The 25088-nt window shown below is 39.8% G+C and overlaps 1 protein-coding gene across 1 annotated transcript in view; it reads left to right on the top strand.

Annotated features, from left to right (window-relative positions):
- Positions 1 to 1925: 1925 nt before the first annotated feature.
- The window catches only part of Clvs2 (clavesin 2), a 104333-nt gene continuing 81170 nt past the window's right edge, over positions 1926 to 25088 (top strand). Inside the window, exon 1 of the mRNA XM_021661363.2 lies at positions 1926 to 2767. Coding sequence (XP_021517038.1) covers positions 2379 to 2767 — 389 coding nt within the window. The 5' untranslated portion in view covers positions 1926 to 2378. The remainder of the gene's footprint in view (positions 2768 to 25088) is intronic.

The following is a 25088-nucleotide window of genomic DNA, read 5'->3' as shown; positions in this document are numbered from 1 at the left end:
AGTGGGGAGCTGTGAAGAGTTGCTGCATCAGGCTACATAAACGTAGGAGCCTTTCTTATGGCGTGAGTAATGCACAGTGTGCTTTGAAAATTGAAAATAATCTCTTAACAAATACGTTTCCAGCCATCATAAGCTCAAGGGTTCTTTTTTATTTATAATGATTCCAGTATAAAGATGTATCACAAGGGAAAGAGCATGTCTCTAGAAGTAACTGGAAATACACTTTATTAAGAGTCAAGTGCCGCCCCCAGCACCCTCCTCCCCAGTCCCCGCCATCCTATGACAACTGTGTTGTTCTTGTTGATTTTGTTGATTTTTGCCCCGGTTGTCATTTTCATCTTCTTCAACAGGAATTTAGCAGGGAGAGTTTGCGGCCAAAACCAAATCGGTGTAAGTTTCCCCGGGAGAGTAAACACCCAACAACATCTTGGAACCTCTGTGGTCTTCCTTAAAATCAGATCTCTCTGTGTATAAGAAAAGCAGAAAACACAAAATGTTTCTGGACTCCTTCTCCATCAAAACGGCCCACAGGAACCAGAAGACGTTTAGCAACCTCAGTTACGGAGCAAGCACAAAGGTTACTCTGCCGGGCACTCCGGGGTCATGCACACAAAGGGTGAGCGAGGGGCATCTGGAGTCTGTGAGGCGTTGCCTGTCCCTCCAGACCAACTGAAGCGGACCCTGGCTTGGGACCTGGGGACCCGGAGCAGGCTAAACTTGGGGCTCCGGATATTCGAATGCCTCCTGAACTGCGGTCCTACCCTTAAGAGGCAGAGAGAGGAGCGGAGTGCGTGCGCGGGCGCTTACAGCGCTTACGTCGCTGCGAGCTCTCTGCTGGGATAATCAGGAGTTGGGCTGAGCCGAGTCCTCTCCTAACAGCAGCGGGCGCAGGAGTGGCGGCGGCAGCCCCCAGGGGCGCGCGGGACCCAGGGGGCTCTGGGCGCACGGGGACAGCTGGTGCGGGCCTCGCCGGTGCCACCGCGGGGGCGCACAAAGGTAAAGGCGGCCGCAGCCCTCCCGGCCTGCTCAGTCCCGGCATTCCCATCCCCTCCCTCCTTCCTCTCCCGAAGGCGAAAATGGCTGGGCCGGGCGAGGACCTGGGACAGCAGTGGTCTTAGCTCTGCTGGTCCCCACCCTTCCTGCTCACACAGGCACCCCCGCTGTCCTGGATGTGGTGGCCGAGACTGCTCCCCGGTTCATCCTCAGCCCGGGTCACAGCCACCGGCTCTTCCCGCTTGCTCCATCCCTCTGAGAAGAGTTGATGCTGCTGTCGCCCCCGCCTCCGCCGCCGCCACCACCACCTCCGCGGAAGCCAGGGCTCATGGATGCCGGGGAGTGCCGCATTGCTTAGCGTCCCTGCCTCCGGGTTTGCTGGTAGGAACTGGCTGCTCTTTCTTCCTTCTGGCTTTGGGGGGTTATAGGAAAGATACAGACATCTTTATTTCGTTCTCCACAACTCCCTGTACCCACCCTGGTTTTGACATCTTTGCTCCCAGAGAGGTCTCCTCCTGTCCTTATGATTACCCTCCACTCCCTTGGCAAGTCCCCTGAAATAAAGGGATAGACTAGGCAAGAAGTTGGGGGCGGGGGTGGAGGAGCCCACGCCCGTGTCAACGGTACCCAAAACCCAGTTGGAGCCTTATGAGATGGTGTGTGGAAGACGGGCGGAGGGAAGGATGCACTGTCTGCGGTCGCCCCTAATTGGATCGTAATAACCCAAAGTACAAGATCACACAAAGATAGCTTGTAAAAATAGCATTTTTAAATAAGCAGAGAGAGAAATGAGCTCCTTTCCCTTCCTCTTTCTCGCTCTTTTTTTCTGCTGAAGACGCTCCCTCCCCGCCCTGGAGCTCAGCGCTGAAGAGCTACCTTATTATTAATCAGAATTCCCGTCTTTATCCGTGGCAGGCACATCCTTCAGCTGGGACCGCAGCAGCATCACAGAGCTGGGGCTGAGATGTGCGTGGGGGTTGTTTTCCTTACATCTTGCAAGACAAGAAAAGAAGACAGAACCAGGATCCAGAGCACCCATGCTAGGTGGAATTAGGGTTTCTTTCTTTTTATATTCAGAGAGGTAAAGGGCAAGAGGCAGGCTTGCAGGGCCTGCCCAGAGGCCCACTTCTGATGGGAGGCATTGTTTTTTAGGAGTGCTGGGGGTATAAGTTTAGATACTCTCCAGAAAAAAAAACTGTGGGGAAAAGCAGGAGCAACAGGGTACTTGACTGAACACAGAAGAGGAACCATTTCCTGTACAGGAAAGGAAGCAGACAGCAGCGAGAACTGGGGGCCAGAGAGTGGTGTGGAGGTGGCAAAAGCCAGGCGTATAGTTGGACACACAAGGAGAGCTGCAGAGAGGACAGCTTGGGTACAGGGGAACAATGACTCATTTGCAAGCTGGTCTCTCTCCGGAGACCTTGGAGAAGGCTCGCCTGGAACTCAATGAGAACCCAGACACTCTGCACCAGGACATCCAAGAAGTGAGGGACATGGTCATCACCAGGCCGGACATTGGTTTTCTGCGCACGGATGACGCTTTCATCTTACGCTTCTTGCGGGCCAGGAAGTTTCATCACTTCGAGGCTTTCCGCCTCTTGGCCCAATACTTTGAGTATCGGCAGCAGAACCTGGATATGTTCAAAAGCTTCAAGGCCACTGACCCTGGCATCAAGCAGGCGCTGAAGGATGGCTTTCCTGGGGGCCTGGCCAATCTGGACCACTATGGGAGGAAGATTCTAGTCCTTTTTGCTGCCAACTGGGATCAGAGCAGGTAAATCCTGAATCCAAAATTTTTACTTATGATCTTTTGACAGCTCAATTTAAAAAAAAAATTTACTCCAAGGAGTCTCATAGTGTTTCAATTTCAATGTTTTGTTTATTTGGCTGGGGGTGGGGGTGGGGAAGGGAAAATGGGACTGAGGAACGAGCGTTGGGTAGGCTCCCTAGGAAGGGCTTGTGCTTTTACTTTCAAAGCTTTTATTTCTCTAAGACAGTTTCTCCTGCAGTCTATGTGCTCCTAAGGCAGATTATTATGTTGAGAACTAAAATCACACAACTACCAAATCAAGCATCTAAGAATCTTGGCTTCCAAATCCTGGTGTTTACTGAGGTGGAGACTGGAGACAACTTTTTCCTTCTTCAAGAAATTCTTAGTCTGTTCATCATCATCATTGTCATCAAGTTTTTCTCTCTCCCTAGTGGTGATATTTTATCTCCCTCAAACAGCCTCATGCATAACCAAGAACAGGCAGTTTTATTGCTTGGGAACGTTTCTGCTTGGTGATGTGTAGATGATGGGCTGATGTGATAGGTGTCACTTCAATGAGAAGGAAGAGTTGTACCCTGCGTCTCTGAGCATGCTTAGTGACACTGAAAATAAAGGCTGACTAGTGTTCGTGTTCTACGCCTGTCACTAATTTGAAAGGTATGCTTCCTGTCTGATGTGATTTCTCATCTTTTAGAAGTGGGAAACTTTTAAGATCCATCAGCTGGTAGACTTTATGAGCTCTGGTGTTCTAGGAGAGAAATAATACTCTTAGTTCCTCTATTTTACTGTGGAAAAATGCAGACCTGTGACATTTCTAGGTTCCCCATCACAACTATTTTCTCAGACTGATAGACACAAAAATCATAAAAGCCTCTTGGGTAAGGTAGTTTCCATCAAATACAAAGTTAAACAGATTTCATAGTATTTACAAAACTAGTTGTTGAAGCATTTGGTGTCTTTTTAGTTCCGTGAACGGTGTCTTTCGATGCATCTGGTTAGTTTAAACTATTTCTGGAGCAATGTAAATGACTTCTGCAGTTAAAGAGAGATCCAATAGCTCTAACAGATTTTCAGACAGATTTCTCAGAGTATTACTATGTTAAAATGTAAATGGATACTTTAATAGCTTTTCCTCTTTTATTGTTCATGCTTTCCTATAATTCTAGGTTGAGAGGTTCTACTAACAATTTTTTTTTAGTAAATAAAAAGACTAGGTGTTATCTGAAGAACCACCAAGTTTAGGAACTCACCAGTAGGATTAGTCATTGAGAGGGATGGAATCCCCTTGCTTTGAGTAGATCTATGGATTGTGCACCACTTTTTTTTGGGGGGGGGTCAGGCAGGAAACTTCAAAGAACTATAACATTCTACCCATTGACTACATGCTTTTTTTTGAGTTTTTTTTCCTTTTAATGTAAGAAGTTCATGGTAGAGTTGTGTGAACCAGCTGTGTCTATCAAAATGTAAAATAAAATTCATTGAGACCCTCATATTTCTTATATCAGTTGGACTGGAAATTTATTAGTTGAGCTATGATGTTAAGTTATATTGAACCATAGTCATATGTGGATATTTTATATTTAACTATGTCTTAAATCTGTTTGAAGTTTTTAAATAGGCAGGTTTCACACCCTCACACCTACCTCTCCCTGCACATACACATACAACTACAGTGTTTTTCCTGTAAGTAGACAAATGTTATTCAAGCTTTATAAACCATGCCAAGGTGAATTTTACTTACAGTTCTCATGTATGTAGGAAGGGTTATTTTGGCTATGGGAAAGAGAATGTATTTCAGTAGCTTATTGCATGTATTACTATGAAAGACAGGCCATTAATCAAAACTCTCCCTGGAAATCTATAATGGAAGAGAATTTATTGATTGGTATGTAGCTTTATTTTTAATAAGCTGATATAAGATTATAAGTAACAATAAATGATTGTGAGGATAAATTTAATAATGAGAAGCCATGTTTTATGGATGTGTAATGTCAGGGTGTCTATGCTGGAAGCAGGGTGCCATTTCTGGGATTGACGAGGAGAAGTTATCATGTAGAAGGCAGAGCACATCAATAGGAAAAGAACGCACATAGATTAGGGCTTGGCTGAATTCCAGATATTTTCTCCATCTTTACTCATAAACTAGTTCTTTCTTTTTTCCTACCTAAAGCACATTCAAATCCATAAACACTCATGGGCAGCATCTTGGCATTTTCTGAAAGCCTTCATCTTCAGGACATGGGCTTAAACAGTACTGTGATATCTGCCCTGAAATGGAAGAAAAGCTGTGCCCGGACCTCCCCAGTTCATCTCAGAATGGATCTTCTCTTTTTGCCCATCACATCATGGCTTATCATGTAGAAGTCACCGATACCGTCTTTATATGATACCTCGGCAATACTATGAGGTGTATGTGTCATGTGCCACCTTCTCCTGTTCCTCAGTCTCCTCCTGTTCTGTGACTCAGCACCAGTTTTCCCTTTCCCTCACTTTGACAATCCCAAATCTCCTGAGTTCAAGAAGACTGCATATCTGAAATTAATTCTGACCATATCCCTTGAGTGCAGTCACCATCTTTAAAAACATTTTAAGGAAAGAACAGGGGGAGTGTAAATAATTATTCAGGGAAATTTCAGAAATTGAGAAAAATCAATAACCCACATAATTTAAGGGAAAAGGGATTACATACAACTTCCTAATTATGGAGTTAAAAGAAAAGTGTGTAAATTTTGAAAAAAAAAAAAAAAAAAAAAGCCAAGTCCACAGGAAGTTAATCTTGTAACAGAAGCACCTTAACTAGAGAGTCGCAGAAAGAACCCGAGTGCAAATAAAAGTCACATAGTTCTTGCTAAAAATTCTAGTGGGATTCATCTGTGGTGAATATTCTCCTGTACTGACTAAGGAAGAAACATTGGTTCCATAAGTGTATGTGAGAGGCAAGCATAAACAAAACAGAGACTTTTTCATATATGACGTTTTCATATAACAGTGATTTTTTAATATAATGTAATATAGCACAGATTACTTTGGACTTATTATAAAGAACTGAACCATTTCCAAAAACTTGATGAGAGATGAAGTCATCAAGAAGACTCTGTGAATCACAGTATCTGCAGGAAAACCTCTTTAGAGTGAATGTAATGCAACTCAAAATTCTAAAATGTCAGAGTGACTTTTGCTTTGATCTGTGGTTCTTTTTAAAAGAACTAGAATGGCTAAAGTGACTGGTAAATTTCATTGATCAGGCTGTACTTTGGAAGATTCACCAAATTTGTCTCCTTTTGTTCAGGTCATCTAACATAATATGTGAAAATAGAAGTAAACACAAGGAAATTATAAGCAATTTGATAGTCACTCTGCAGCATTAGACTGCCACAGTCTTCCCAGGACCCCAGATATCACATGCTTCATTTGCTTCCTCAGTGATAGTGCCCTGCTTAGGACTCAGCGGAGAAATTCAATTTGTTCACCTGATTTTGTCAAGAGTCTGAGGATAATGGTCCGTGAAGCTAAAGGAGATAGTTTCTTGCAGAAGGAAAGATTGGAATGACAAGAGAAAACAAGCAGTCTAGCAAATGTTGAAGAAGTTGGTATCTGTAGGTAAAACCTGTGGAGATGGCTCACTGTGTAAAAGCACTATCCACAAAAGCACTGTAACTTGACTTTGAATTCCAAAATCCACGTAAAAGCTAGGCACAAAGACTGTGTCTCTGTAATCCCAGTGTTCCTACTTGTAAGAATATGACATAGGAAAATCATTGGAAGCTCATGGGTCAGCTTGTTGTACACCATGGTAAAACTACAGAAACCCTGTTTCAAACAAGATGTAAGATGAGGACTGACACCAAAGTTTCTCAACTCTGACTTTTACTTGTGTCTGTACCATGTCCATCTCACATACACACACAGGCACACACACACACACACACACACAACACATGATAAGAGAGGGAGGGAGGGAGAGATAGAAAGAGAGAGAGAGAGAGAGAGAGAGAGAGAGAGAGAGAGAGAGAGAATACTACATGAATGTACAAGTAATTATTGCTGGACATATTCATGAATGAAATTTTGTCATATGAAATATAAGATGATGTAGTATTCTGAGTTGGCTTGTGTATTTTCAATTAGCCCACCACTTACACACCTGAGATCAGAACAGGCTTGCAGAGTCGTTATTTATGTTCCAAACAGTCATTTACCTGGAACCGGGCTGACTCATTAGTAAACAACTAAATGTAACTATAATTAAAATAATTCTTATCAGAGTGGCAACTCAGAGGGTACTGACCATCTTGCCCTTGTCTTGTCATAATGCTTGACTATCACATACAGTATTAAAGTTCCCAGAAGTGGTAGAAAGCAGACTGCTCAGATATGGCTATGATCCTCCTACAAATGTGCCCATTATTCTTGCATATTTGTTGGTAGTTTTTTTTTTTTTTTTTAAGAAAAGAAGGCATGCAAGTGGACAGCTGTTTGTGGCTTCTCTTCAAATAAGAGCATGCTCCTATTTCTCCAAACAGGGTGGGAAACGGTCAAAACAAATGCAAATGCTGAAACAGTCACTGAACACTTAAAAACATAGCCACAGAGCACAGCACAGAGCATATTGTACCTGGTTTACTGCCAGGTACAATGATTTAGTCTTTCTTAAAGTGTACTAAAAGATGTAAATTGAAGTAAAACAAATATGACTTAAGTATAGATTAATACAGTCAAGGGCAATTAGCCAGAGAAGTAGGAAGACACAAGGACAGAAAGTTTCAATTGCCAAGTCTGATTTTAAGAGCCTCCTTTTCTCAGTTTATTGAAAATTTTCTCAGTAAAGAGTTGTTGTCATCTCCTTACTGAGCCAGTGTAGACCAGGCTCCTTCACCTTCACTATCCTAAAGGCACTGTTGTGCAGTGTTACGGTGGGGGTGAGGAGGTTGAAGCTAACAGTGGCAGATGAGCATTGTATGGGATTTCTGTTCCAGAAGAACTCCTGTAACTGTAAGGAAGCTATCTGAACAACATTCTAGAACAACAGCAGCTGATGCCAAACTTTACTCCTGGTACAGACCACGGCAAACTGAAGGTGATGTGAAAGCTGACTTGGGAACTAGTAAAAGGATAAAGTGACAGACTCCTATATTTTTTTTTAAAGTAGAGCAGTCTCTTAAAATTGGGACAATTATGTAGTAACTACTGAACTAATCCTGAAATAGCAGCAAAAGTGACAGAAACAACCGTAGCTAGCATGCTGACTAGGTCTGGTCCAGGCTGTTCCCATGTTTCAAACATGCAGGTTTAAACAAAGTTGAAGAGTAGCAAAGGCCTTAACTTACTACAGGATGACTCAAATGAAATATTTAAAGGTGTATTAACACAGGAGTCAATACTTAGTACATGGGTAGGTTATGCTTAGTGAACGAATGCATTCCTTCCATTTGAGAAAGAAAAAAAATTGAGCTTCTTTAACTTTGCCTTGAGCGGATACATAATTCCACTATTATGATGAGCAGTGTTAATATCATGAGAGCAATCTATTCTAGTGTCTTTTGTCCTTACATTAGTAAGTAACAAAGTGAATAAATTGTAAATAATAATAATTTGAGAAGAAAACTTCAGACTTTTTATCTCTTCCAGAGCTTGTCGACTGGGCCACTTCCACCCTGCCTCTTTTGAATGTGGTCCTGGTTTTCCTCTACTCAAATACTGACTCTGGCTAGGTTGGAAGTGCCTGGCTCAATGGGAAAGTTCCATGTTGGTACTGACTTCCTGATATCCTACATTTTGATACATATGTGCCATCAAGTCACAGAAATGCAGATCAACTCTATTAAATTGTGTCCTGGGTATAAGACACTAAAGGAACTGGAAAGAAGCTTGTTCTAAGTGGTGAGAGGAAGACACTGGCTTCTAATCTAGGCGCCCCTCTTTCTTCCCATGAAGATTTGGAAAAACTTTAAACTCTCTGAGACCGGTATTCTCTTTTAAAAAGTAATGCAGTCAAACCAGTGCCAAGTCTTCATTATTATGGCAAGATTAAAATAATATATTTGAAACTGCTTGGGAAATGTTAACTATTATCCAGATAGAAGTATTATTAATAATTATTATTATCACCACATGGTGATATAAACCCCCTAGATAGGTTCACCAGCTTTAGCAGTAATGATACACTGCAGCATAATAAAGCCAATTCTTTGCCTTTGTTTCAACTTCAAGCACCTTTCCAACAGAAAACACTTTCAGCATTGGAAAAATGCGGCTTAATGAAAACTGAGGGGTTGGGCTAACTTTAATGAAAGGTTTAATAATGGTTGTTGATTTATTGACAAAGGGAAATTGCTGGCTGTGGTGCTGTTTAGAGTGATACTAGGATGCTAGCTAGCATTTTCCTTGTACTGAAAGGGTTGGAAAGTGGTAGACAGAACCCATTCGGATTTTAGCTGATCTTTGCTCTGAAAGAAGGCATGCTGTGGACTCGAGGAGGGAGATATGGTCCACAAACTGACTAAAAATTGCTTGGCTTGAGGTAGAGGCTTACCTGGTCACCTTGAATGTTTTTAAAAAGTACTTTTGGAATTCACTTCCCATAATTAACACTTCCAATTTTAAAAAAGCTTCATTTTTCCCTCTACTAAGCCATAATATATAACTCTTGTTTACACTCTAGGTAGCTTTTCAACTTCTCCTTTGAAGGGAAAGGGAAGCCTGAAGTGAATGATACAATCCAAATATTTACATCAAATGATGGCAACTTGTTTTCTTCGGTGTGGGGAAATAACAGTGTATTTTCTGTCTTGGGGAAATAATCTGATTTGTGCATATGCTGTTAGAGACCTGACTATATGCTAGTGTTGTACTGAACACAGAAGGTAGCATCATACTGAAAAAATATCCTCTGAGATATAGATTCATTGTGGGAAATGTCTCAAATAGTTGGAGACAACCTCACACAGTAGAACATGCTGAGGGTGAGCAGAGGAGAACCTGGAGAAAATGAAAAGCAGTGGCATCCTCAATAGATTGAAGAGAAGGAAGAACAGAGAAATATACTAATATTTTGGGGCTCTGCCATATGACAAAAATCTCAGTGTCTGGGGTGAGTTGTTTTGTGTGAGTCTGTAAGGTAAGACGTATGATTTTGGAAGAGCTGTGGGTGATTAGTGTTACATGTAAGTGTCCCAAAGTCGAATCGCACAGAAGAAAGTAGTCAAGATGACCGTCCGCAAGAGGAAGAGAAAAGATAAAGAGAAAGGAGCAGAGTGCCATTTTGTTTTACTAGGCAATGGAGGTAGGAATCTCGTGGAAAGGAGTCATCAGATGCCAAAGTTACATGAATATATACAAAAAGCAGGTTTGGATAAAAAATATAGAATCAAAAGGGAATAGGATAACTGAGTTATTAATTCATTGAGTGCTTCATGAAGACAATCTCAGAGAAAAAGTTGGTTTGGGTGACAGTGGAATGACTTCCATTAATATGAAATATTTCAGTTAACAAGGGATACTAATTCCTGGTATTTACATAGCAACTGGGAAGGTGAGGCTATGTCTCAGGAGGACACTGGCTCTGAGTCAGCAATAGGTCATCATTCAGTATCTTGGCCAAAGGTACAAACAAATGATTCTGTGAGATACAACACGAGGAGGGCAGAAATTATATTCTATTTCTGCATTGGGGAGATTGGAGGAAGGAGTGGAAAAAAAAAAAAACAGTTTCTGGAAAAGTGGGAGGAGAAATAGTTCCTTGTAATATTGTAGAGCACAGTGGTCTCAGCAGCCAAGACTAATGTAAATATTGTTCTTGTTTTCATTATTGGCCCAGTCCAGCTAAAAATGTTACACTTTACTTATTTCATTTTTATCCTTATAAAGATTTTGTGATATTAGGACTATATGGTGCAAAGGTTCAAACAGCTAGTGTAGAATAAGTGAATATAGAATGGAAAGAATAAAATCTGTGGGGATCATAGAAGTCAACATCCATGTGGAGTCTGTGGTTGGCATAAGCCTACACACTTTACATTTTTGTCTTATGAAGTCAATGGTATCATCTCTATTTTTTTTTAAATGGAAATGAAAGTTTAGTGATATTCAACAACTGTTTTCAATGCAAAAAGGGAAGCTGGTGTTAGAGAAATAACAGTTCCCACTTTTATTTTGTATTTTGTACAGCTATAAGTTTTACATTAAGACATCAAGTTAAATAAAAATGACCTCAAATTGTGAATTCAGGGTTGTGTTATACTCCATAAGGAAGATTGATTGTATAACCAATGCGCTTCAAGAGGGGTTTGATAGTTTCTCTCTGACTGCACAGTGAGTAAGAAGTAGCTATGGCTGTCAATGGTTTTTTAAAAGCACATTATTGAAGGTTTAATTTCCTTTGAGAGCAATGGTTTACGTGGTATGGTGCCCTTTGTTAGAATCATGATTTTTCTCTTACTTTGTGCTCTGTATTTTTCTTTCAACCAATTCAAGTCTTGGCTCAGGCTATTTTGGGAAGCACCTTCGGGAGTCAGGAGCCAGGAACTGCAACAATGCGCTAGTTTTTATTCATGAGTCTTTCTTAGTACACAAGGGAAGAAAAACAATGACTGAACTCACACAATTTAGGTATGAAGCCCAAACATGAACGTGGGAAATATTTCGTTGTAGTGAACTTTAATTAAAAAAAAAAAAGCTAGCATCTGAAAGAAATAAAAAAGAAAAGAAAAGAAAAGAAAATGGTAAGCTTCCTGAAGAGATGAATTGTTTTAGTAGATGCTATGTCTCTGTGGACGGTATTTTACAGGCATTGGCAGGATCCTGTGTAATAATGTTCTGTTAAGCAAAAGCCTGCTGAGTTGCTAATGGTGACAATATGACATGTTTGACAACAGAGGGCCAGAGGAAGTCAAGAGTGCTGTTGGCCTGCCCTGTGAATGCACTTAGCTTGGAACTTTGTAATGTTTCTTTTCTCAGACTTGAAAATTAAAACGATTTATTTATATAAGACCTTTTAGTTTTCTTTCTGAAGTAAGATACTATCTTGCGAAAGGTTAGACTTCCTCTTATACAAACTCCGCAGGCTAGAGCCTCTTTCTCATGTATGCTGTGATTTTCCTTATTTTAGTAGCGTTCGAATAATGATATGAATAAATCGTTTGATTTTGACACAGTTTGGAAGGAACAGGTATGTTTCTTGAAACAAACTATCTCTTGTTTTGTCCTTACCGGAGCCATGATTGATTGTCATGATATACATACTCATTACCCCCTTGAAGCATATTTCAGATTCGAATTACATCTCATAATTTTTGTATCAATAACATTTGAGAGTCTTATGGATAATGCAAGGATAAATCTTCCCCATGAGGGAATATCCAAATTAGGCTTTTGTGAATTTAAATTTTTTTTCTTTAACTTGGTTTTGTTGTGAATTTCAGAAATTAAAATGATAGTTTGAAAAGGTGCCCAACTTTAACCTAACATACATCCTTCTTGTTCTAACTTGCCTGCCTATAAGCTTCCATTCATGACGCTGTCAGAACAGTGTTTACAGTGAAGGTGGGACAGCCGTGCAGTGGTAGCAAAAACATCCATGCACATTTCACATATTCAAGGCAATAAGCTACAGAACTCTTTATCTCTCTAAAACATTTTCTAATCTTGGGAACTGCCAGGATAGGCAATGGGATACAGGCACTTGCCACTAAGCCTGACATTTGAACTTGAACCCTGGGAGACCCTACTGATGGAAGGAGAGAACTGACTCCCAAACATTGTTCTCTGAGCGACACATAAGCTATGGCAGACCCACACCTGTACTTACTCTGCCCCACGTTAACACATAAGTGTAATAAAAATGTGGAGTAGTTTTATTACCTTACATATTCAATAAATATTTTTAGGCTTCTTATAATGAATATGTGATTCCATGGGTGCATTCCAGATAGTTGGATATAATCTTTTGGTTCTTAATTATTATAAAAGCAGAGAGTCTATGATAAGTTTATTCTACTTATTTATTTATGTTAATTAAGTTATTTATTTATTTTACATCCTGAGATCGTAGCTTTTTCCCCTCTCCTCCCAGTCCCTCCCTCTCACCCTCTCTCATCCATCCCTCCTTCATTTCTCTTCAAAAAAGGGGATATCAACCATCCTTGGAATATCAGTCATCCTTGGCATATCAAGTTGCAGTAAGACTGGGAGCATGCATTTCCTATTAAGGCTAGACAAGGCAACGCAGTTAGGGGAAAGAGATCCCAAGGCAGGCAATACAGAGACAGCCCTGCTTTGCCTTAACAGTCCCATGTTAGGACCCAGCTGCACAACTCTTACGTATGTGCAGAGGGCCTAGGTCTGTCTGAAGCATACTCTCTGGTTGGCAGTTCCGTCTCTATGAGCCCCTGTAGACCAGGTTAGTTAATTGCTTTCTTGTGGTACCCTTGACCCCCCTGGATACTTCAATCTTTTCTCCCCCTTTTACACAGGATTCCCCAAGCTCCACTTGCTGTTTACCTGTGGGTCTCTGCATCAGTTTCCATCAGTTGCTAAGTGAAGCCTCTCTGATGACAGTTATGCTAGGCTCCTTTCTGCAAGTATAGCAGAGTACCATTAATTGTGTCAGGGGTGGGCTCCTTCCTATGGCATGTATCTCAAGCTGGGCCAGTCATTTGTTGGACCTTGCCTCAAATTTTGCTTCACCTTTTACCTCTGCACATCTTATAGGCAGGACAAATTGTGGGTATAGGTTTTGTGGTTGAGTTTGTGTCCCAATTTCTCCTTTGGAAGTCTTGCCTGGTTTCAGGAGATGGATGGTTCAGGATGCATTTTCCTTGTTGCTAGGAGTCCTAGAGAGGATTACCCTCACATATTCCTGGGAGTTTCCATTGTCCTAGGTATCTAGCATGTCCCAGAAATGCTCCCTTCCCAGATCCGATTGTCTCTCCCAGTACTCGCTTCCTTTATTCTGCCCCGCCACTTCATTCTTCCTGTTCCCTTCTCCACTCATTCCCCTACACAGTCTCCTCCCTCCCTCCATTCCTTATGTTTAACCTATTTCCCTCTCTCAGTGAGATTCAAGTATCCTTCTTTGGACCATCCTTGCTATTTAGCTTCTTTGGGTCTGTAGACTGTAGCATGGCTATCCTGTACTTTATGGCTAACATCCACTTATAAATGAGTACATACCACATTTCTCTTTCTGGATCTGGGTTACCTCACTCAGGGTGATCTTTTCTAGTTCTTTCCATTTGCCTGTAAATTTCATGGTATCATTGTCTTTAATAGCTGAGCAGTACTCCACTGCATAAATGTACCACATTTTCTTTATCCATTCTTCAGCTGAGGTATATTTAGGTTGTTTCCAGTTTCCGCCTATTACAAACAAAGCTGCTATGAACATGGTTGAACAGTTGTCCTGGTAGTATGATGGAGCTTCTTTTGCGTATATGCCCAGGAGTGGTATGTCTGGGTCTTGAGGTAGAGCTATTTCCAATTTTCTGAGAAAGCATTAGGTTGATTTTCAAAGTGGTTGCACAAGTTTGCACTCCCACCAACAACAATGTCTTTCTCTACATCTTCACCAGCATGTGCTGTCACTTAAGGGTTTTTTTTTTTCATTTTTTATTAATTACACTTTATTCATTTTGTATCCCCCCATAAACCCCTCCCTCCTCCCCTCCCAATCCCACCCTCCCTCCTCTTTCTGCATGCATGCCCCTCCCCAAGTCCACTGATAGGGGAGGTTCTCCTCTCCTTTCTGATCTTAGTCTATCAGTTCTCATCAAAAGTGGCTGCATTAATCTTAGCCATTCTGAGGGGGTATAAGGTGGAATCTCAGAGTTGTTTAATTTGCATTTCTCTGATGACTAAGGACATTGAGCATTTCTTTAAGTGTTTCTCTGCCATTTGAAGTTCCTCTGTTGAGAATTCTGTTTCTATCTGTGCTCCATTTTATTTATTATTATTATTATTATTATTATTAATTACAATTTATTCACTTTGTATCCCTACTGTGCCCCCTCATCTCCTCCCCCTATGTGCCTCTCCTAGACCACTGATAGGGAAGGAACTCCTTCCATCCTATGTGATCCTAGCCTATTAGGTCTGATTAGGACTAACTACATTGTCTTCCTCTGTGGCCTGGCAAAGCTGCACACACCATGGGGAGGTGATCAGAGAGCCTGACACTGAATTCATGCCAGAGACAGCCCCTGCTCCCCTTACTAGGGAACCCACATGGAGACTGAGTCTGTGGGCTACATCTGAGCAGGGATTTTAGGTCTTCTCCATGTCTGGTCCTTCGTTGGGGTATCAGTCTCTGCAGGGCCTCTGTTGGTCTCCTTTTGGAGCTTCTGTCCCCTCCAGGCCTTTCTGTCTCCCCATTCTTTCATAAAATTCCATGCATTCTGCCCAAAGTTTGGCTATGAGTCTCAGTATCTGCCTTGACACACTCTGGGTAGTCTTTCAGATGCTGTCTATGGTAGGCTCCTGTCCTGTTCCTTGTCTTTTGCCTCTCCGAGGTCTATCGCATTTGCCCAGCTGAATGAGGATTGAGCATCTTTCCTAGGGTCTTCCCTGTTGTTTGGCTTCTTTAGAGGTGCAGATTTTATTATGTTTACCCTATATTATATGTCTAATAACCACTCATGAGTGAGTATATACCGTATACTGTCCTCTGTTTCTGGATTATCTTACTCAGGATGATCATTTCTAGTTCCATCCATTTGCCTGTAAATTTCATGATTTCCTTTTTTTTTAATAGCTAAGTAGTATTCCACTGTGTAAATGTACAACAATTTCTGTATTCATTCCTCCATTGAGGCCATCTAGGTTGTTTCCAGTTTCTGGTTATTACGAATAGGGCTGCTACGGACATGGTTGAGCAAATGTCCTTGTTGTATAGTTGAACACAGTAGGGATATATGCCTAGGAGTAGTATAACTGGACCTTGAGGTAACACTGTTCCCAATTTTCTGCATCAGATTGATTTCCAAAATGGTTGCACAGGTTTACATTTGGGTTATTTGATTTGGTGATGTCTAGTTTCTTGAGTTCTTTATGTATTTTAGATATCAACCCACTGTCAGATATGAACTTCGTGAAAAAAAATTCCAATCTGTAGGCTCTCATTTTGTCCTTTTGATGGTATCCTTTGCCATACAGAAGCTTTTCAGTTTCATAAGGTCCTATTTATTGATTGTTGATCTTTGTGCTTGAGCTGATGGTGTTCTATTACCCACTTTCTCTTCTATCAACTCTAGTGGATCCTATTTTTTCTTTTTTTAAATTTAATTTTATTTTTAATTACATTTTTATTTACTTTGTGTCCCCCCTTTATTTCCCTCTCTCCTCCCCTCCCAATCCCCCCTTCCACCTTCTTCTCCACACACATCCCTCCCCAAGTCCAATGGTAAGGGAGGGTTTCTTTTTCTTCCTTCTGATCCTAGTCTGTTAGGTCTCATCAGGAGTGGCTGCATTGTCTTCCTCTGTGGCCTGGTAAGGCTGCTCTCCCCTCAGGGGGAGGTGATAAAAGAGCAGGCCAATCATTTCATGTCAGAAGCAGTCTCTGTTCCCATTACTATGGAACCCACTTGGACACTGAACTGCCACGGACTACATCTGTGCAGGGGTTCTAGGTTATCTCCATGCATGGTACTTGGTTGGAGTATGAGTCTTAGGAAAGACCCCTGTACTCAAATTTTTTGGTTCTGTTGATCTTCTTGTGGACCTCCTGTCCTCTCCAGATCTTACTATTATTTCCCACTTCTTTCATAAGATTCCCTGCATTATGCCCAAAGTTTGGCTATAAGTCTCAACATCTGCTTTGATAGTCTGCAGGGCAAAGCCTCTCAGACGCCTCTGTGGGAGGCTCCTAACTTGTTACCTGTTTTCTTCTTCTTCTGGTGTCCATCCTCTTTGCCTTTCAGGATGGGGATTGAGCATTTTAGCCAGAGTCGTCCCTCTTGATTAATTTCTTTAGGTGTACAGATTTTAGTAGGTTTATCCTATATTATATGTCTATATGAGTGAGTATTGAACCGTGTGCATCATTCTGCTTCTGGGATAGCTCACTCAGGTTGATCCTTTCCAGATTTCACTACTCAATGACAGTTGGGTCAAGGAAGAAATAAAGAAAAAAAAAATCAAAGTATTCCTAGAATTCAATGAAAATGAAGGCATAACATACCCAGACTTGTGGGACACAATGAAAGCAGTGCTAAGAGGAAAGTTCATAGCACTAAGTACCCACAAGGAGAAATTTGAAACCTCTCATGCCAGTGACTTAATGGCTCACCTAAAAGCCCTAGGAAAAAAGAAGCAGACACATCAAATAGGAGTAGACAGCTGGAAATAATCAAACTCAGGGCTGAAATCAATAAATTAGAAACAAATAAAACAATTCAAAGAATCAATGAAACCAAGAGCTGGTTCTTTGAGAAAATCAACAAGATAGACAAACCCTTATCCAAACTAACCAAATGGCAAAGAGACACTATCCAAATCAACAAAATCAGGAATGAAAAGGGGGACATAACAACAGACACTAAGGAATCCAAACAATCATTAGGACTTACTTCAAAAGTCTATATGCCACAAAATTTGAAAATCTAACTGAAATGGACAATTTTCTTGATCGATTCCACTTACCTAAGCTGAATCAAGACCAGATAAATCAATTTAATAGTCCTATGTCCCCTAAGGAAATAGAAACAGTCATCCAAAGTCTCCCATCTAAAAAAAGCCCAGGACCAGATGGTTTCAGCAAAGAATTCTACCAGACTTTCAAAAAAGTTCTAACTCCAATTCTCTTCAAACTATTCCACAAAATAGAAAACAGAAGGAACACTACCAAACTCATTCTATAAAGCCACAGTCACCTTGGTACCTAAACCTCACAAAGACCCAATAAAGAAAGAGAATTTCAGGCCAATCTTTCTTATGAACATTGATGTAAAAATACTCAACAAAATACTTGCAAACTGAATACAAGATCACATCAAAGATATCATCTACTATGACCAAGTAGGCTTCATCCCAGCTATACAGGGGTGGTTCAATATATGGAAATCCATCAATGTGATCCACTGAATTAACAAACTGAAAAAAAAAAAAAACCACATGATAATCTCCTTAGATCCTGAAAAAGCATTTGACAAAATCCAACATCCATTCATGTTTAAAGTCTTGGAGAGGATCAGGGATACAAGGCACATATCTAAACATAGTAAAGGCAATATACAGCAAGACTATAGCCAACATCAAACTAAATGGAGAGAAACTTAGAGCAATGCCACTGAAGTCAGGGACAAGGAAAGGCTGTCTACTGTCTCCATATCTCTTCAACATAGTTCTGGAAGTCCTTGCTAGAGCAGTAAGACAATTGAAAGAGATCAAGGGGATACAAATTGGAAAGGAAGAAGTCAAAGTATCACTATTTGCAGATGATATGATAGTATACCTGACTGACTCCAAAAATTCTACCAGAGAACTCCTACAGCTGATAAACACCTTCAGCAAAGTGCCCAGATACAAAATTAACTCAAAAAAAAAAAATCAGTAGCCCTCCTGTACCTCCTGTATACCAAAGACAAAAGGGCCGAGAAAGAAATCAGGGAAACAACACCCTTCACAATAGCCACAAAAGACATAAAGTACCTTGGTGTAACCCTAACCAAGCAAGTCAAAGACTTGTATGAAAAAAACTTCAAGTCTCTGAAGAAGAGTTAGAAGAATATATCAGAAGATGGAAAGATCTCCCATGCTCACGGCTTAGCAGGATTAACATAGGAAAAATGGCCATCTTACCAAAAGCAATCTATAGATTCAATGCAATTCCCATCAAATTACCAACACAATTCTTTACAGACCTGGAAAGAAAAATTCTCAACTTCATATGGAATAACAAGAAACCCAGAATTGCTAAAACAATCCTCTACAATGAAAAATCTTCTGAAGGTATCTCCATCCCTGATCTCAAGCTGTACTATAGAGCAACAGCAATAAAAAATTCATGATACTTGCATAGAAACAAAATGGTGGATCAATGGAACTGAATAGAAGTAAACCCACACACTTATGGACACCTGATCTTTGACAAAGATGCCAAAAACATACAATGGAAAAAAGATAGCATCTTCAACAAATGGTGCTGGTCTAACTGGATGTCTACATGTAGAAAAATGTAAATAGATCCATACTTATCACCCTGCACAAAACTAAATTCCAAGTGGATCAAAGACTTCAACATAAAACCAGACACATTAAATTGGTTAGAAGAAAAAGTGGGGAAGATCCTAGAATTCACTGGTACAGGAGACAGCTTCCTGAACAGAACACCAACAGCACAGGCTCTAAGAGCAACAATCAATAAATGGGACTTCATGAAACTGAAAAGCTATGTAAAGCAAAGGAGACCATCCTCAAAACAAAATGAACACCTACGGATTGGGAAAGAATCTTCACCAACCCTCCATCTGACACAGGGCTAATAACCAGTATATATAAAGAACTAAAGACATTGAAGAGCAACAAATCAAGTAATCCAATTAAAAAATGGGCAACAGAGCTAAACAGAATTCTTGATAGAGGATTATTGAATGGTAGAGAAACACTTAAAGAAATGCTCAAGTCATTAGCCATCAGGGAAATGCAAATCAAAGTGACCCTGAGATTTCACTTTACACCCATCAGAATGACTAAGATGAAAAAAAAAATCAAGTGACAACACATGCTGGAGAGTTTGTGGAGAAAGCGGAACCCTCCTCCACTGCTGGTGGGAATGTAAACTTGTATAACCACTCTGGAAATCAGTCTGGTGCTTTCTCAGTCAACAAGGAATAGCACTTCCTCAAGATCCAGCTATATCACTCCTAGTCATATATCCAAAAGATGCTCAAGTACACAATAAGGACATTTTCTCAACCATGTTTGTAGCAGATTTATTTGTAATAGGTAGAAGGTGGAAACAGCCCAGATGTCCCTCAACTGAAGAATGGGTACATAAATTGTGGTACATCTACACAATGGAATATTACTCAGCAGTGAAAAACAAGGAAATCATGAAATTTGCAGGTGGATCCTGTTTTATGTTGAGGTCTTTGATCTACTTGGATTTCAGTTTTGTGCCTGGTGACAGAAATGGATCTATGGGCATTCTTTTGCATGCAAACATCCAGTTAGACCAGCACCATTTGTTGAAGGTATTTTCTTTTTTCCATTTTATCGTTTTGGTTTCTTCATCAAAAATCAAGTGTTCAGAGGTGTGTTGGTTTATTTCTTGGCCTTTGATTGGATTCCATTGATCTACTTGTCTGATGTTATGCCAGTGCCATGCATTTTTTAAAAATTGGTATTTCTCTGTAGTACAGCTTGAAATTGGGGATGACGGTAACATTAGAAGTTTTTTTTTTATTGTACAGAACTGTTTTAGCTATCTTGGGTTTTCTACTTTTTCATACAAAGTTGAGAATTGTTCTTTCAAAGTCTGTAAAGAAATGTGTTGGAATTTTGATGGGAATTGCATTGAATCTATAGATTGCTTTTGGTGTACGGCCATTTTTACTATGTTAATCCTACTGATTTATAAGCATGGAGGTCTTTCCATCTTCTGATATCTTCTTCACTTTTTTTCTTTAAGGATTTTAGGTTCTTTTCATACAGGTCTTTCACTTGCTTAGTTAGAAATACGCTGAGATACTTTATATTATTTGTGGCTATATTGAAAGACAATGTTTGCCTAATTTCTTTCTTAGCCCATTTATATCTTGTACATAGGAGGGATACTAATTTTTTTTAGTTAATTTTGTATTCAGCCATATTGCTAAAGGTGATTTTTCAGCTGTAGGTGTTTCTTGTTAAGACTTTTGGGGTCATTTATGTGGTACGATACTATCATATCATCTCCAAATCATACTTTGATTTCTTTCCAATTTGTAGCCCTTTGTTCTTTTTTACTTGTCTTATTGCTCTAGCTAAAATTTCAAGTACTATATTGAATAGATACAGCCTTATCTTGCCCCTGATGTTAGGGGAATCACTTCAAGTTTCCCTCTGTTCAATTTGATGTTGGCTATCAGCTTGCTGTATTTTGCCTTTATTGTGTTTAGATGTGTTACCTATATCCCTGATCTCTCCAAGACTTTTATCATAAATGGGTTTGTATTTTGTCAGAGGTCCTTTCAGCCTCTAATAAGATGTTCATGTGGCTTTTTTTTCTTTCAGTTTGTTTATATGGTTCATTACACCATCTATCAATCCCCTTTCATCCCTCCTTGGTTTTGAACTGTCCATTGGAGCTTAATGGGCTTACCAGCAGGGATACAATTGAAGAGTACTCCATATGTCCCAGAATTTATCTGGAGCCATTTCAGTAATGAGAAGTAGCTTAGCTCTTCCCAATCCATCCCTGACTATTGACAGAGCCATTCTTTGGCAGACCCCAAGTAAGCAAGAGTAGTTGCTGTATTTTTCCCAGAAGACAGCATTTCAATATCTTCTGGTTCTTATGTTCTTTCTTTTCCTTCTTCCACAATGTTCTCTGAGCCACAGTGAAGAAAGTAGAAATTGTAGAAAGTAGAAATGTCTGACTCAAGGCTGATTATTTGAACTTATTTTCAGCATTCAGAGCAGCCATTAGACTGTATTCACAACTATTGGCTGGAATGAGACTTTAATTTTTATTTACTTTATTTTTTCTGTTCAGAGCATGGAGTAGCATTTGGAAGGTAGTTTATGCTATCAATTTAGCTAAGCAAAAGAATTAAATAGTTTGCTAGGACCCATGACCTGCTATTTTCTTAGCTATTGGTTTTCGGCTGGATTTATCATTCCTGGCATGGATCAGCTCCATTAGATAAAGCCCTAAAGCAAACCAGAGAGTGGTTGACCAGCTCCATACCAGTCATGCATAGCACTAGTGCGCCAGAGTGCATATCTTCCCTTGCAGGTTGGCATTGTATGTAAACCTATTGATGCCTTTTCTTTCTGTTCCCTGCATGGCACCTTCTGACATACAAAAACTAGCCACCAGCGAGGAAGCTTCAGGCTCACGTCAGTCTGACTTCCTTATGTCTTGAAAACAAGGTATGTGGTGTCTTCGGCAATAGGCTTTTATTAAATTCCGGTGGGCAAGCAAGAGGAATGATAAGAACTATAATTATTTTGTTGTTCTGTGGGGTCTCGCTGTTCAACAACTCACAGAGAGGATTGCAAACCTGACATTAGGATTTTATTTAATAATAACTTATTGCTTATAGAAGTGTCAGTGTCCAGCCATGCAAAATACGCCCCTTCAAATTCATTCAAAGCATGTATCTTCAAATTGGTTCCAAGATAATCGGTTTCCATATGACCATGTCATACATCTTTTAATGTGGTGTCATCCCTCTCTCCCACCCTCCGATCTCCTCTGGCAGTGTTTCTCTTCTTGCTTCAACCCTTCCACCCTGGTGTTCTCCCTTTCTACTTTCATATCACTATTGTTCCTCTATCTCCTGCTCACTGTCACCACTGCACAAATAGCTTCGTTCTAGTTTCCTGGCTTCTGGGGGTACTTCAAGTTAGAATTTACAAAATTAGAGATTCAAAGCTTGAATTTATCTGTGAGAGTGAAGCAATTTGTCTCCCTGGATCTGGGTTCACTTCATTAAGTTTTACAGTTACATCCATTTACCTGCAAATTCCACAACTTCATTTTAATTTACAGCTGAATGAAACTTCATTGGTCACATACCACATTTTCTTTGCCCATTCATTCATCGACGGGCATCTAGGCTGATTCCATTTCCTAGTTAGTGTGAAGAAATGGATATAGGTGAGCAGGTACTCTGCCATAGAGTCCCTTGGGCATATGCTTAGGAATGGAACAGCTGTATCACATGTTGTTCAATTTCTAGTTTTTTGAGGACTATCCATGTTGATTTCCATAATGCATACACCAGTTTATAGTCCAATAAATATTAAGTGTGGGATCTTTTTCCATTCCTTCTCCAGCCTTGGTTGCCATTTGATTTCTGATAAAAATCATTCCATAATAAGGGAGATAGAAACTCAAAGTCATTTTAATTTCCTCGTGGCTAAGGATGTTGAACACTTCATAATGGTTATTAGCTACTTGTATTTTATTTTATTTTTGAGGCCTCTTTCTTCAGATGTACAGCCTTTCCTTGACTTGGTTGTCTGTTTCTTGATGTTTTGTGCTTCATTTTTTTTTTTTTTGTATATTTTTCAGTATTAATTCTCTGTCCAAAGAATGAGTGTAGAAGCTTTTCTCCCATTTGGTAAGCTGCATTTTCACTCAGTTGACATTTTGTTTTGTTTTGTTTGCTGTAGAGAAGCTGATTTGGAGTTAGTTTTTTTGTGAAAGGTCAGAGATAAGTGTCTAGTTTAATTCTTATACATATAGACATTGAGTTTCCTCAACATCATTTGGTACAGCTACTGTCTTTTCTTTAGTATGCATTTTTAGCTTCCTAAAAAAAAATCAATGGTTATAATTTGTTAAATATGGGTTTTCATTCTATATCTAATACACTTATCTATTCTTGTGCAAGCACCTACTGCTTTTATTATTTCATGTATGACTTCTGACATTGGGTATGGTAATGTTTCCAGCAATTCTTTTTGTTTTTTTCTCCTTAGGGTTACACTAATATATGGATCTTTAATATTTGCATATCACTTTTAAGATTGTTTTTTTTTTTCTTAGTTCTGTGAAGAATAGCATGGATATTTGACTGGGGTTGCATTGAATCTATAAATTGCTTTTTGCAAGCTGGTCATTTTTACAATTCAGTTCTACTACTCAGTCAGCATAGGAGGTTTTTGTATCTTTAGTGTCTAACTCAATTTCTTTCTTCCCAAAGTTTAACATTTTTCTTGGTTAGTTTTACTCCATGGGTTTTCCCTTTTTATTGGAAATATTTTTTTCCATGTAATGTATTCTGATTCTGATTCTCCTTTCTCTACTCCTCTCAATTCTTCCCCACTTCTCCTCTTACTCAGAGCCAAAGAGATAGAGAACACCAAGGAAACAAGGCTTTCTAAACACAGCTTGAACAATGCATATATGAACTGCCAGAGATGGAGGCAGCAAGCACAGGAGTCTACACCAGATGGGGGCCTAGAATTGAAAGGAGCACATGCTCCCATTTCTAAATCAAAGCTTTCTCCATTTGACAACTACCTGAAAAAAAAAAAAGTTTTCTGCAAAGGAATCTTGTTGGGAAATCTTAAGGGCAGGCCCCAAGCCCAGCAGGAGATTCCAACAAAAATGAACTCAAAAACTCAAAAATATCTTTGAAGGTTCCTTGTCTCCTAATGTTCACTATGGCCTTTTTTCCTTTTTTTTCTCTTCCTTTCCTTTCTTTCTTCCTTCCTTCTTTTCTTTCTTCCTTCCTTCTTTTCTTTCTTTCTTTCTTTCTTTCTTTCTTTCTTTCTTTCTTTCTTTCTTTCTTTCTCTCTCTCTCTCTCTCTTTCTTTTCTTACAGGTTTTTGTGTATATATTATGATTTCAGGTTTTGTGGTTTTCTGGGATTCCTGTGTATTCAATAGTGTGTGTTTCTACATCTATATATGTTTCTTTTGCTTTTTCTTTGCCCATTTCTTTTTGGGTTTTTGTTTGTTTGTTTGTTTGTTTTTCTATTCTGATTTGTTTATTTTATTACTATTTCTTTTGGAGGGATTTTTTCTTCTTTATGTTTATTTATTTATTTTATTTTGATTTATTCACTTTGTGTACTGGCTGTAGCCCCCTCCCTCATCTCTTCCCAGTCCCACCGTCTCTCCCTCTTCTTCCCCATGTCCTTCTTAAATACCTGTTTGTTTCTAATGAAAGACAGAATATTTTATTTGTTTTTTTTTTTTTTTGTTGTTGTTATGAATGAGAGCAGTTGCCTGATTTCTCACTCAGTGTATTTGGCCTTAGTGTATAGAAAGGCTACTAATTTTCTTTAATTTTGTGTTCTGCTAGTTTGCTGAAAGTTTAATAACTTCTAGAAGTTTTCTGGTGGACTGACTACATTTTTCATGCATGGAGTTCAGTTATGGGTAAACAGAGAGGCTTTAATTTAGTTTCCTATTTGTATCTTTTATTTCCTTTCATCTTTTTTTTCTATTATTATTTACAATTTATTGGCTTCGTATCTCACTTGTAACTCCCTCTATCATCTCCTCCTGGTCCCACCCTGCCTCCCTTTTCCTCTTCTATCCCTCTCCTTAGTCCACCAATAGGGGAAGTCCTCCTTTCCTACTGTCTGATCCTAGCTTATCAGGTTCCGTTAAGACTGCCTGGATTCTCTTCCTCTCTGGGCTGGCTAGGTCATCCTACTAGGGTGAAGCATTC

This window comes from Meriones unguiculatus, chromosome 20, assembly GCF_030254825.1.
Source record: "Meriones unguiculatus strain TT.TT164.6M chromosome 20, Bangor_MerUng_6.1, whole genome shotgun sequence".
NCBI lineage: Eukaryota > Metazoa > Chordata > Mammalia > Rodentia > Muridae > Meriones > Meriones unguiculatus.
The sequence above is the reverse complement of the archived record's forward strand: the minus strand, read 5'-3'. Positions and strand labels throughout refer to the sequence as shown.